Here is a 15,431-nt window from a genome sequence, read left to right on the forward strand (position 1 = left end):
TAAATTATTAAAATATAATTCATAAATGATCAAAGGGAATCTGTTTAACCGAAGCATTATGTAGAACTAATAATATCCACATTTGTTTATGTTATTAAACGTGGTGCATGGAGGCCGTGCACATTTTCAATCGGCGGGCAGTGCGTTGCCCCTGGTGGCCCCCAGTCGTGCAGACCTCGTGAGTTCGCCAAGCGATGCGTCAGTCGATGGGCAATGCTAAAGCCGCCACTGCCCTCTAGTTGGGTAAGCACAATTATGACTTGCCTGCGATATGAAATACATTTAGATCTGACATTAAATTAAATTTATTATAAAAAGGATTACCTCTGAAGGGGCGGCACCGAGTCCACTGTCTTGAGCTCGCCGCGCGTCGAGACAACATTATAGCTCTCCTGGCAATCACATTTGACATGAATCCACTTGTTCTCGTGACGATTCTCGACCATTACAACTAGACCAGCCCAACCCTAAAACAGGCAATATAGAAAAATGTTTAGTGCTCACCCATTTAAAAAGTAGCTAGAAAATATACATAGCCTGGACCCCACAAAGTATATATATTCTTGATCAGGGTGACAAGCCGAGTCGATATAGCCATGTCCGTCCGTCTGTATGAGCGCAAGGATCTCAGAAGGTACAAGAGCTAGAATAACCAAACTTGGTATCGAGGTTCCCCTAAGCCCTAGGCAGGTCAAGTTTGTTTTTTTATTTTGATACACTCCCCCGCAATTCGTGTTTTTTCTTATAACTTCCGTAATTCTCGGAATTTTGAAATCAATTTTGATAGGTGCATCAAGTTAATGTGTCCGTGTGCCAAATTTCATCATGATACGTCAATTCTGAAGAAAGTTATAGCCATAAGTAAAATCGCTGCTCATGCGCTGCCTGCAGCTCTGTCGGCAGCGCTGCCCGCAGCTGTTGTTGTTGTTGCTGCTTTTGTTCAACTTTGTGCTGCATACATACACGCATATAAACACGCATAGGTACGTGATGTAAATGTATGCTGTTTAAGCTGAACATAAACATGTATTCAAATTTAATTTTTTAAATTATTTTAATTAATTAATTCATTCATTTTTTTAAATAATTTAATTTTTTTAATTTTTTTTTTTTTACTTTTTCCTTTTTGTGGAGAGTACAGGCTATTTTACTGTCGGGCTTGCTCGACTGTAGCGTTCTATCTTGTTTTATATTTTTAATACTGTCCACAATTCCAAAGCTATATGAACTTGCTACTGTTGTTTAAACTTTTATCAAAATCGCTAAATTCTAAGAAAAGTTATTAGCGAAAAAATAGTACTCCAGTATTAAGCCTACAAATTGCAGCACCCAGTCCGCTCTTCTTCTTGTTTGGGTACATGGTACTTTATTTCGGGCTTGGTCGACGGTACCCCGTTCTATTTTGTTTACTTTTCGCTGGCCCGTCACAATAAGCTCCGCATAAACCTCGTACGAGTGAGGGAGCGCGCTAAGTTTACATGCTCTGTTTTTCCAACTGCGGCTGGTATTTAATTTTTGTTTCTATCAATAATTAGCAAAAGTGCATATTCCGACTGAATAACAACATTTTTGAATTCAACTGTTTTTATTGTACAATATAGGACAATATCCTACCTTGTAGCTCCTTTATATCAGGGTATTGGGCTGATCTTGCACTTGTTTCTCAAAAGTGGTTGTAGAACCACACTAATTTGTAGAAATTACCTTTGTTAAATAATATGCTGTCATGCCCTCGCGTCCCTCATGGCGCTGACCCTTTGTAAGGGTAAGGCTAATAATCGCGTCAGCCAGTAAATGGGGCGAGGGACTAATCTGCTCTACCAGCAGGCGCTTCGAACTGTGAATGGCCAAAATGCATTGTGGGTACTGATGAGGATCTTCGATGCCCGTGTGCCAGTGGTTAAATGCTAAACACACTAGCAAATAGATGTCCCGCTCTAGCATCTTGTGACAGCCGACGAAGCCTCGTACCTGTTTTGAAATTGATACCGTATAAATGGAAAATGGAAGTAATTAAATCAGTTGTGCCGAAATATATAGTGTGGTGTTGTAGATAATTTAGTCAAAAATTAAATGTTTTATATACCCCAATACACTCTTGATACCAATCTAAATATGAAAGGTAAGAGTCAGCGGGCTCAGCTCTTAAATACCCTGTACCAACTCTCACAAAAAAGAAACAAAATTTAAAAAAAAAAAGGAGAGAACAAATAAAATAAACTCGTGTAGCCTAGGGACTAGGAGCATCCACACATTAAGTCTAGTTAGTATGCGCTCAGCCGTTTTCGAAATCCAGGCGTTCATCCAGACGGATCCTGCTGATCAAGAGTATATATACTTTATGGGGTCGGAGACACTTCCTTCTGCCTGTTACATACTTGTTCACTAGTGAACATAGTTGTATGAATAGCAGGGTACAGGGTATTAAGAGTTGAGCCTGCTCGCATTAGCATTCCTTTCTTGTTATACTCTTTACTTGAAATGTACAAGAGTATATTGGGTTTATGCGAGCTGAAAAATGTAACAGGCAGAAGGAGGCGTGGCAGACCCCACAAAGTATATATATTCTTGATCAGCATGACAAGACGAGTCGATCTAGCCCTGTCTGTCTGTCCGTATGAACACCTGGATCTCAGAAACTACTATAAGAGCTAGAGACACCAAATGTTGCACAAAGATGCCTTATGCGTGTACGCTATACGGGTTTGTTTTATTTTTTTGATTTTCCCCCACTTCCCCCCTATGGGGGTTTTCCCGATTTTCCATTCGTATAATCGCCTATATCTCGCTATACATAAATATATTTGCTTCCCAAGCGCTGCCCGCAGCTGTTGTTGATGCTGGTGCTTTGGTTGACTGCAAATATGTTCACATAGACAGAATTGTTATGTAAATGTGCAATTATACAATTGAGTTCGAATACCGAGAGAAGTAAAATTGACCAACAATTTTTATACCCTGTACCCGTAGGGTAAAAAGGGTATATTAGGTTTGTGCAAAGTATGTAACATACAGAAGGAAGCATCTCCGACCCCATAAAGTATATATATTCTTGATCAGCATGACGAGAGAAATCGATCTAGACATGTCCGTCCGTCTGTCTAAGGACGAGTTTATTTTATTTTTTTTAATTTTCCCCCCCTTCCCCCGCTACAGAATTTCGTCAATAGCGTCCACATTTCAAATGCTACCTAAACCAAACTTTGCACACATAATTTATATATAATTGTCTATTGTTGTTTAAAATTTTATTTGGTCAATTCTAAGAAAAGTTATTAGCAAAACAAATACAACCCCCACAAACTGCAGCAACAAGTTCGCTCTTCTTCTTCCTCTTTTTGCTGCTGCTATGGGCGCATATAACTCAGTGACGCAAGTTTACCTGGGTACAGGGTATTACACTGTCGGGCTTGCTCGACTGTAGCGTTCTCTCTTGTTTTAATTCTCTTAATTTCTATAATTATTCTAAACATATGTACAGCGTATTTCAAAGTCGGGACACCCGAATCTAGCTTTTTTACTTGTTTTACTTGTGGCGTGATTCGAACCGGGGTCTATACACTCAGAAACGAACTCACATTGGGATACCTGGTAGCCACTTGAGCTATGCCACTCCCCGACGTATAGTATACTTGTAGATATAAAAACTGTTGTCAAGTGTGAATTATCTACATATGAATTTAACCATTTAGCGATTGTTTAGTTAATAAATAAAGTGATTACTATAAATTACAGTGACAAGTAATTTTCTCACCTGGCGTTTGCTGTGTTCCACGAGCCGCCCAATTTCAGGGGTTGCTGGCGACCGCGTTCGAAATATCACAACACATAAATCCAATTGAGAACGTTGGGACTTCTCCGAGTTACGTTGGCCTTCCTGAAAAAGTGTGAATTCCGCCTCGGTCGGTTCAAGTACAGTGAGCAGTACGCAAGATATGGAGCATAAAGGTTGCAAGGTCCCCTTGTAATAGAAAGTAGATTTTCAGAAAACGTATTGTTTTGTGCATACGGTCTGGGTACTGACCTGCAAACGCACCTCGTTCCAGCCGGAGCGCACTTTGCATATGTCAATACAGTCAAAGTAGCTGAGCACGTCCTCGAACGATATCCAGAAGACGCCCTCGGAGGCTCCGTGTGGCATAAGTACATCACGCAGCTCATCAGTCCAAAGTGTCGAATCGTCGGACCAATCGCCACGCCATGAGTAGTGGCCCCATGGGTTGCGGAGCTTCAACAACCGATGCCCCTGTATGTCCTTCACATCCAGCACCGAGTATGCGTGACGCGGGCGCAATCCCTTGTGTTGGTACTCCTCCTCGTCCACTTTCATGTTGCCGCCCCCGCAGCTTGCTCCCATTAAAAAACGCACGCAACGTGAGCTCAGCAGCTGTGCCCAAATGAGATCCTTGTCCAGCTCATCCTCACTGGGCATGGGCAGTGAACTGGCTTGAAGTGGTATACTTTCACAGGGCGCACCCGTCAGTGTGGCCAGGCCTTCAATAGCGCGCCCTGATACCAGAGCCTCATAGCAGCCATGAATCTTGGCCACGGCTTTCTCGATCAGCGGGACCCACAACTGTTTCCGCTTGGCCTGAGAGTATACCAGATGACCACGCTTGTCGCAGGGCAGTAGATCATCTACCAGCACTGTCGTCCACTTTCCATCCTTACAGAGGCGTACCTGGTAGGCACCCTGTGTGCATATCTCCTTAGTTACAAGCACCTCTTTAACTAAATCTTCACGCTCAGCAAGCACGGCCAGCGCGCTCAGTAACCAGCAATTCCCTAGCACACCCTGACAAATATCTGAGGGCAGCGGTGTGCGAAAGACCGCCCACGGAGGATAAGCGCCACCATCGCAGTTAATCTCATGAGGACGGCGCCACTGCACCACCGGATTTCCGTCGGCGGCGCTGCTGCCCGGATTGTAGTAGAGGCTCTTCGGCGCTGGCGGAAACGAGTCGTCGACGAAGAGTTCATTGGTGTCCCGACAGTATTGGATAATGTATTCCCACTTCGTGCGAGCTTCTGTCTCCTCGATTTGTCGCAGGTTTTCCATCAGCTTGCTCTCCTGCTTTATGTCGGTAAGCGCCATACGAATAGACTTGCATGTCATCGGGTCCGTCATTACTGTGTTAATTAGACCGCGTGGGCTAGAACATATGTCGCAAACAACACACGCAGCACAGTTTTCGTAGGTGCAGGCGGGGCATTGCCATTTTCTAAGCAGCCCACCATCACTATTACCAGGAGTGCCAGACTGCCGTATGTTATATGAGGAGGCAGGCTGAGCCATGCCAACACCAGCTATAGATGTGTTGCGTGGCACTATTGAGCCACCGGTGCTATGACGCTTGGGTATTGCGCCTGATGAGCTGCGGGGCTGTCCAGAGCTTGGAGCTCCACGTGGCGATGGACTGCGTGAGGTGCGCTGAATTGGAGCAGGTGGCAGCTGCAACTGTTGCGCGGTCTTCAGCATCTGCATTGTAGGCGTTTTGGCCTCAGCGACCGGTAGCAGCGCTGCCGTCGTTTTATCCGCGATACCATGTTGAGGCAGACGTAGTTGGTCCTCATACGATTGACCATCTGGACGCTCGCGCACCGAGTCTACGGGTAGTAGACGAATCGCTTTACAGGCGCTGCACATGCCCGTGGACAGCGAGTTCTTAAGTGTGCAGTGGCTGCAGGTCCAAAATTCACCCTTCCGCAGCGTCATATCTTCTATGGAAGATATGCTCTTTAATTTGGAGCCACCACAGACAATACATGCCATGGCTGTTGAGTAATTAACCAGCGTGCATTTCTTGCACGTCCAGGGCTCGTCGGTGCGTTTCTCTGCGGACAGTGAAAATAATTGGAATTATATGGCTTGTGTATAAACAAGATAGAACGCTACAGTCGAGCAAGCCCGACAGTAAAATGCCCTGTACTCCCCACAAAAAAAAAAAAAACAAGATAGAACGCTACAGTCGAGCAAGCCCGACAGTAAAATAGCCTGTACTCTCCACAAAAAGGAAAAATTAAAAAAAAAAAAAATTAAAAAAAAATTAAATTATTAAAAAAAAATGAATGAATTAATTAATTAAAATAATTAATTTAATTAAATTAGAATACATGTTTATGTTCAGTTTAAACAGCATACATTTACATCACGTACCTATGCGTGTTCATATGCGTGTATGTATGCAGCACAAAGTTGAACAGAAGCAGCAACAACAACAACAGCTGCGGGCAGCGCTGCCGACAGAGCTGCAGGCAGCGCATGAGCAGCGATTTTACTTATGGCTATAACTTTCTTCAGAATTGTCCTATCATGATGAAATTTGGCACACGGACACATTAGTACTAACTGGATGTACCTACCAAAATTGATTTTTAAATTCCGAGAATTACGGAAGTTATAAGAATAGGCGTGGCAGACCCCACTAAGTATATATATTCTTGATCAGCATGACGAGTCGATGTAGCCCTGTCTGTCTGTCCGTATGAACACCTGGATCTCAGAAACCATAAGAGCTAGAGACACCAAATGTTGCACAAAGATGCCTTCTGCGTGTACGCTATACGAGTTTGTTTTATTTTTGATTTTCGCCCCACTTCCCCCTCATGGAGATTTTTCCGGATTCTCCATTCGTATAATCTCAGAGACTATAAGACCTAAGAACACCAAATTTTATTCCACGATGCCTTATGTGAATACGCAGAAACAAGAATAAATATATTTGCTGCCCAAGCGCTGCCCGCAGATCTTGTTGATGCTGGTGCTTCCTACACTCACACAGACGCAATTGCTTCCTATATGTGTAATTATACACGCTTTACGTGAGTTCGAATACCCAGAAAGGTAAAATCAATCATTTTTATACCCTGTACCCAAAGGGTACAAGGGTATATTAGTTTTGTGCGAGTGCACATGGAACACACAGAAGGAGGCTTGGTAGACCCCACAAATATATATATATATTCTCGATCAGCATGACAAGCCGAGTCGATATAGCCATGTCCGCCTGTCCATCTGTCTGTCCATCTGTCTGTCCGTCTGTCTGTCTGTATGAACGCAAGGATCTCCGAAAGTATAAGAGCTAGAATAACCAAACTTGGTATACAGATTCTCCTGAGACCAAGAAAGGACGAGTTTGTTCATTTTTTCTGATCCAACCCCCCACTCCCCCCCTATTAACGATTTTATATAACTCCCGTAATTCTTGGAATTTTGAACTAAAATTTGGTAGTCACATTAGGTTAGTTATTATATAACCGTATACCAAGTCTCATTATGATAGAATGATCGGAAAGAAAGTTATAGCCATATAACCAGGCCCAATGCACACATACATACATATGCACAAGTACACAAACACGCATAAGGCACGATTCTGATGTAAATGTAAATCTATGTATGCATGCATGGAATATTTTATATTTAATTTAGTTAATTAATTAAATTAATTTATTTAATTAATTAAATTAATTAATTAAATTACTTTTTTGTGGGGTGGTACAGGGTATTTAAGAGTTGAGCCTGCTCGACTTTAGCATTCCTTTCTTGTTTTTTTTAATTTTTTTAATTTCTATAACTATTCTAAGCATGTGTACAGAGTATTTCAGAGTATTTCACCCGACTTTAACTTTTTTTGTTTTATTAATTAATTAAATTAAATATAAAATACTCAACACATGCATACATACAAAGGTGTTTATGTACAATTTCAATAGAATAAATTTACATCAGAATCGTGTCTGCGTGTTTATATGCGTGAATGTATGCAGCACAAAGTTGAACCAAAGCAGCAACAAGAACAGCTGCGGGCAGAGCTGCAGGCAGCGATTTTATTTATGGCTATAAATTTCTTCAGAATTGACCAGTCATGATGAAACTACGGACTCATAATCACCCATTGGAGGTATTACCCAAATTTGAGTACAAAATTCCAAAAAACACGAATTGCAGGGGAGTGGGGGGTGCATCGAAAAAAACTTAAGCTCGTTTTTTCTGGGTCTTAGGATACTCAGAATGTTTTAGCTTTTATACTTTCTGAGATCCTTGCGCTCATACAGACGGACGGACAGACGGAGATGGCTATATCGACTTGTCATGTTGATCAAGAATATATATACTTTGTGGGGTCTGCCACGCCTCCTTCTGTCTGTTACATACATTCGCGCAAAACTAGTATACCCTTTCACCCTTTGGGTACAGGGTATAAAAATAAAATAAGAAATAATATGTGTACATATGTACACAAAGCCAAACCAATTTCTTTTTGGGACTTACCCACGATGGCAGCATTGAAAAGAGCTTGCTCCGGATTTGGCAAGGCATTATCTGGTACATTGTGGCTCTGACTAGAGCTGGCACCACTTGCGGTGGCGGTGGCAGAAACGGAGCCGACTGGCAGTGAAGGTGAACTGCGCAACGTATAGCAGATTTCACAACAATCGACCCGCATACGATTGTAGGCATAGGAACATTTGATGCACGTCCACATCTTTCGACTATTAGGCGAAGGTTTATTGTCAAAGCAGCGTGTGGGCAACACCTGCGCCGAAGACGATGACAAACACGAGGAGGAAGCGGCTGTTGATGCTGAAGTTACGATCAGGCGGTTGCTTGGCTCATTTGTGCTTAAAGGGTACAAGAAAAAGAAAAAAACAAATATAAATGTGAGAAGTGAAAACGGAAAGTATGCGTGAGACGTTCAAAATGTAGTGTAAATTATAAGATAACTTAAATGTAAGGAAGCACGTACTAATTGCGTTATTAAAACTAAAATAAAATCAAAAGAATTTGTTATCGGCTTATGTATTTTAATTTAATTTAATCAATTTGGTTAACATACAAAATAGAAAATCAAATTAAATAAATTTAGCAAAAAACCAATCAGCTGACCAATGCGTTGAGGCTACTCAGTAGATTAACAAAATACACCATATACAGTTGAGTGCTTAAAAGCGTGTATGCCTTTTCAAATTTGAAAATGAATATCTCTTAAGCGATTACCACTGTACACAAAATTAGCAATAAAGCTAAGCAAATAAGGCACCCATGATGATATAAATTGGCATTCGTACATTTTCGATTCAGTTGATTTACGCGGTCCCTTCCACACTTTGGCGTAGATGGAATGTTCTGAGGCATTAAGTTCCGTTAAGGCAGGCGTCGCAGATGATTCTGTGCTTTTAGGTGGTAACCCCAAATCAATTTCGCTACCGATTGAATCACTTAAGCCACGGCTAAGGGCTTCACTGCTCTCCATACTGTCTGCAATATTTTTGATCGCTCCAGCTGACTCGCTGTTATCGGTTATGTCGATAGCCACACAATGCAGGTTATTATTGTTCGCGTTGTTATCGCATTTCTTAGCATCAAGTTTCTTTTTGATCTTGTACTGTTTGTTGACCTGCGAATAAATCGGTGGCTGTTGTTCCAAAGTGGTCGATGCGACTGCGGAGATGGCTGTAGCACTGGTGGCAGCAGCCGCTTTCATCTGCTGTGCAATAGCCACACATTCATTCTCATACAGCTGCTGATTAATTTTGCTGCTACAATTGTTGTTATTGTTCACTTGTGCAGTCGTATCACAATGCGTTACTTTGCTTTTATTACTGACGGTTGCTGCTATGCGCGTTGGCTCCGCCCACTCATTAACCGCAATAAATACGCCATTACGTGGTATGGTAAATTGCGTGGTCCGTCCTATCTCTTTTACTACGTCCAAAGCCTCGGAATTGCTCTTTAAATCTGCAGGTGCGCCTACGCCACCTCCCTGTACGTTTTGTCTTACAGTGGTCTTTGTTGCTTGCTGTGTTGTAGATGGGAATATGATGCCTGCCTCGGTGGTTTCAACTCCAGCACTTAAAGCAGAAGCTCCACCGCTTGATTCATTAGTTACACACAGGGCTACTTTTGCCGAGCGTGATAACGTTGTAATAGTAAAGTTGTATTTCTTTTTGGTGCAGCCCTCGCGGTTTTTATTATTTTGATTCTTGTTGTTATTATTCTGCTTGCGTCGACAGAAAGTGTCATTGGCAATGGCAAATCGTGAATTGCTGCAAACGGCGGTAGGCAACTTAGGGCCTAAGATAGAGAAATTCATTTGTTAGAATAGCGAAGATATGAGGAATACAGCTTCAGTTTCTGCGTATTTTATTACTTACCAAATTCGATATCAGCCTTTGCCGTTACTACTTTTGTTTTTTCTTCGTTTTCATTGCGATTGTAGCTGTGCATAAAGCCAACGCTTGCGTCTACAGCATGTGGCAGATTGAATATATCCTTGCTCTGATTGTTTACGTAACAAATGTGACAACTACGCCCTGTCTGTGACGTCTTGTCTATTGATGTGGTTAGACTTTGAGTGCGTCGATAGAATGAGTATTTGCGACTTCTCCCATTCCGTTTATTATTGCGCTCATAGGAATGTTGATGCTCATCGGGATGGTAAGGAAGGTGATGAAATTGCTGCTGTTGAAGCAGTTGCTGTTTTTGCTTTTGATCGCTGTTGAAGTCTTGCGTGGCGGCTTGTTGCTCGTGTCCTATGTCAGTGTTATCATTGTGCAGCTGCCTGCGCGTGCACAACGCCTCTTTGTAGATGGGCGCTAAGTAGCTAACTGTGTCGCAAATCACACAATGCCATGTCACTGAGTTGTTGTCCGTATCACACTCGTGGCAAATCCAACGGCGATTAAGTGCTGGATTCGAGAAATGCCGATACAGCTCAATGGAATTCTTTATGTATTTGCGCGTCTCTTCGCAGTCGACACAATTAGCAGGTAAATTCTGGCTATTACGCTGAGGCCGTTTTAAACAACCTCGTAGAAGAGACTTATACACGTGTTTGTATTCATTTCTGTAACATAGAACATACAAAATTGGTATATCAAAAAAGCAAGGAACCTCAAGCAAAGATTTTAAGGATAATACATACATACTTAATGGCTGGCCTGACACTATTAAACCATTTTGGTCAGAAACTTTTTTCACTCACCACCCTGGTGGATTATTGCATTCTTTGAATTCATACACAAATACTATATGTACGATAATTTGTTATCTACCACAAATTTGTGAATGGCGAGATGGAATAGCGTCCTCTGGGCAGCACACAAACACAAATATATCAATTCAATTGTAAACAATGTTTCGCTGTTCACATCGATTTTCCCCAACTTTTTTTCAGTGTTTTGTTGTTATTGCGACATATGTATGAATATAAGCATGTGCATATGTACAAATATATGCATATGAGTCGCTGCTATTTCTATATATATATATATATATATATATATATATATATATATATATATATATATATATATTATATATATATATATATATATATATATATAATATATATATATCTTACCTTGCCACAACTTTGCTCTTATCGGCTAATATTCCTAATATCTGAGTCTCATTGCCACCGCCGCTCACATCAAATCCGACAGATGTTGTCGGCGTTACTTCAGCTTCCACAACTAGGTGTTCATTTTGTTGATGTATCCAATTCGTGCTGTTGACACTTTCATTTTGCCAGTTCTGTTGGCTGCGTAGTGTTGTGGTAGGACTTGGAAACACCTTGCGCACCGTGCCGCAGTTGTAGCATTTCAATGATTCTGTTGGATTAATGGTATTACATTTATCGCAGGACCACTGTAACACCGATGATATTGTGCCCATTGCTTCAGTTAATTCAACGAAACTCGCATTAGCATTCGCGACCGATCACAATCGCATAAAAGGTAGGGGTGAAGTGGGTCTGGTCGAACGCCGAGGCAAAAAGCATTATCTATGCGACGCACTGCATTTATTCTTTCCACTACTGCAGCAACACACATATTTCACAAAAGTTCGCTAGACTATTATAATTATATGGTAAATTTAGTAAAAATATGCTCATTTGCATGTATGTGTCGCTGTTATTTGCAGAAAGAAAAAAGAGCATATGTACATATATAAAATCAAGTACAGTGGTGATAGAAACGCATCAATTCTATCGATATTTTACAGGAATTTTATCGATGTACTTTGCACTTGAATTTAAAACTGATCGGTTACTATCGTTTTTTTTTGCGCTTAAAAGCAAAGCTAACAGGCGATAGCTTTTAATTTCCATTAGAAAATAAATTTAAATAAGTAAAGGATTATATTAGTGTTCGAAATAAACAATACACGGTACGAGCTCGGTAATCGCAATTAAAGGAAAACAGACTTTTTGCACTTATTGAAGTTGTTCCACATAGCGAGGAAAAAATTAAATCTTAAGAAACGCGATTAACTAAATTTTTTGAACATATCTGTAATATATGCCCAGTACTTTCGTTCTATGAAGGCTTTTAAAAAGAGCAGTCTACTGAATGAGAGTTTCGAATGACTGTATACAACTGATTCTTTTATATGAACTACTTTGCTATCATCTGAACTTTTAATTTCTCCTCTTTGTTAAATTATTAGTCTTATCAATTCTTTTTTACAATCGCCATCGCTATAAGATATGTATAAAAGTATACATACTTACATATATGTATGTATGTACATAAAACACTACCGCTGTGTCCCAAAATAAACTGATAACAAAAGACATTGGGCGCGTTCAGCAGGTCATAGTGATTTGTGATTGCCGTGTTTTGATTTGTCTCTGCTGACCGCTTGTGATAACTATTTGATAAAAATCTTGTGATTTTAATTTGATAAAAATCCAAAATTCACGACATTAATTTCTACGGGCAACATTTTCGTTTTTATTTGACATACAAGTATATTCACACAGCTATCAGTGAAAAAGCAACCGCAATCCACTAATCATACAATTTTCCTGATTGTTTTTATGGCCTGTACCCGTAGGGTATATTAGGTTTGTGCAAAGTATAGAAGGAGGCATTTCCGACCCCATAACGTACACATAGACTAGTCAAATTAGGGTTTCACCTCGGAATCTGAGATAATAAGCTGAAATTTAGTATACCTTTATTTTGGCGTTCTATATGTTGTTTCAAAAGTCTTATAAAATATCGTGTCCGCGCCTTAAGATATTCAAGTTCACGAAAATCGGGTTTTCTCGTATATTTCGCTCCCTATGACTTTGATGAGATTTGCACCTAAGTTGTAAATAAACTGAAGAATTTCAACAAGAAAAATGCCCCGAACAAACATTATTTGAAAATGGAGTGCGCATCTTGTTGGCATTATATAATGCTCCAAAGTCTGAGGCCAATATTGATTATTTCCGTTACACACAATTCGTCAAGGTAACAAAACTAAATAAACCTGTATAATTATCGACACTTGCACCAACAAGTGCAGCCGTTCATCAACATATAAATCGTGTCTAGTACCAGATTCAAACGTGGTTAGGGAACGATTTAGAACCTCAAGAATGGGGCTGGATGCTACAAAATGAAATCCTGGAACCTATAAGAACATTATTACCCCCAGCACCAGCTGAACTGCTCAACGTTATGGTTTGCAACTGCAAAAATGGTTGTGGTTCGCGCTGCGGATGAAGGAAATCGGTATTACAATGTTCTTTAGCCTGTAACCAGTGCAATGGACACACTTGCCTTAACGCTTCATCATGATCCCGAAATTCCGGACGGCTTGGAAACGTACATCACCGATAACGAGGATGGTGATAATGACTTAAGCATTTTCGAGCGACCGCAACAAGAAGACGATGAAGAAGAAGACGATGACTGAATGCTACATTTGCCATTTAAAAATGTACAAAAATTGATTAATGCTAATAGTATATTATATATGTATACTAATATATTATATATATTAAGTTACTTATTAATTAAATATAAATAATATGACATAAATAATAGCCATTTACTAATAATATTTTTTTTTAGTAAAAAATGAATCTTATACAACATACGATTATCCGTAACTCATGCTTGACCTTGCATTGGGCAGTATATGATTGTGCGCTGCGCATTCTTTGCGCTTTATCTCAAAAACGGTTAATCGTATGAAAAAATGGTTTATGCAAAAGTTTTAGAGAATTTTGCAATCTACAAGTTTGTAATAGGTACAAATCTTATCAAAGTCATAGGGAGCGAGCTATACGAGAATTTCGTGACCTTGAATATCTTAAGACGGGGACACGATATTATAAGAGACTTTTGAGACAACATATAGAACGCCAAAACAAAGGTGTATACCAATTTTCAGCTTATTATCTCAAATTCCGAGGTTGACCCCTTTTTATACCCTGTACCCGTAGGGTAAAAAGGGTATATTAGGTTTGTGCAAAGTATGTAACATGCAGAAGGAAGCATCTCCGACCCCATAAAGTCAGGTTCTGAATCAGCATGACGAGAGAAATCGATCTAGATATGTCCGTCCGTCTGTCCGTCTGGATGAACGCAAGGATCTCAGAAACTATCAAAGCTAGAATAACCAAAGTTGGCATCCAGTTTATTTTATTTTTTTTTAATTTTCCTCCCCTTCCCCCGCTACAGAATTTCGTCAATAGCGTCCACATTTCAAATGCTATCTAAACCAAACTTTGCACACATAATTTATATATAATTGTCTACTGTTGTTCAATTCGGTAAATTCTAAGAAAAGTTATTAGCAAAACAAATTCTCGCCAGTACAAACCCCACAAACTGCAGCAACAAGTTCGCTCTTCTTCCTCTTTTTGCTGCTGCTATGGGCGCATATAACTCAGTGGCGGAAGTTTACCTGAAACATTTGAAAGTAGTCTTTTCTCTACGCTTCGTATACAAAACACCAAAAGCGCACATTAGCACATTTTCTACAGAGGATCTAATCAAAAAGCGGAGGTGTTGGGAAAGATGTGACATCGGAAAGGTTAAAAAGCAAAACGATTCAGTGGCGCGAAATGCAAGCCGGAAACGCTAGTAAAGAATAATTACATATGTGTAAAATCATTGAATGCCTCTAGCTGACCCATCATTGTACAAAATCAAGAATAAAGATTAGAAAAATAAACATTTGCGCGATAAAAAATGGGAAAATTTACTCATTTTGTAGCTATAAGCATATTTAAATTGTCATTGAGACAAAAACCGTGCTTTCCTCCACATTCATTTCAACGTGCTCATTTGCCAAATTTTTTCCAAATGATGTTCTCGAGCAATGTTTGCCTTGAAAACTTAATTTTTGAAAACAGCGGTACATCGAACTTGAATCGATTTTTTTAAAGAGACATCGATGAACATCGATATCAATGTTTTCCCTTCGACTGAGAATCCTAGCGCTTAGTTCACTAAATATAAATCTGGCAGCGTTGGCATTGATAAATTCTCTTACCAGCTGCTCCAAACAGCTGAGTTTTTCTTTGTTTTGTGGAACCATCGAGACGAATGATATATGTATATGCATATGTATGTATAAATACATGTGTGTCAACACAAAAAAGAAACAAAGCAAGCGTCGATTCAAATTGAAATAGTTCATT

General features: G+C 40.1%; 1 protein-coding gene across 3 annotated transcripts; it reads right to left on the minus strand.

The window, feature by feature from the left end:
* LOC115629858 (calpain-D) lies at positions 1–11,900 on the minus strand. 3 transcript variants are annotated; one of them, XM_030526444.1, is made up of 9 exons: positions 11,367–11,900; positions 10,159–10,850; positions 9,073–10,078; positions 8,276–8,625; positions 4,037–5,835; positions 3,755–3,961; positions 1,705–1,971; positions 325–467; positions 1–264 (listed from the first exon to the last, which is right to left on the minus strand). In XM_030526444.1, exons 1-9 carry the CDS (start codon positions 11,678–11,680, stop codon positions 87–89), a joined length of 4,956 nt encoding a protein of 1,651 aa, XP_030382304.1. In that variant the 5' UTR covers positions 11,681–11,900; the 3' UTR covers positions 1–86. The 3 variants fall into 3 exon arrangements, with proteins under 3 accessions (XP_030382304.1, XP_030382303.1, XP_030382305.1); XM_030526443.1 differs by having other exon boundaries at positions 4,025–5,835; XM_030526445.1 differs by lacking the exons at positions 9,073–10,078; positions 10,159–10,850 and having other exon boundaries at positions 4,025–5,835.
* Positions 11,901–15,431: the final 3,531 nt, after the last annotated feature.

Source organism: Scaptodrosophila lebanonensis, unplaced genomic scaffold (assembly GCF_003285725.1).
Source record: "Scaptodrosophila lebanonensis strain 11010-0011.00,11010-0021.00 unplaced genomic scaffold, SlebRS2 tig00000168-arrow-arrow-pilon, whole genome shotgun sequence".
NCBI classification, from domain to species: domain Eukaryota; kingdom Metazoa; phylum Arthropoda; class Insecta; order Diptera; family Drosophilidae; genus Scaptodrosophila; species Scaptodrosophila lebanonensis.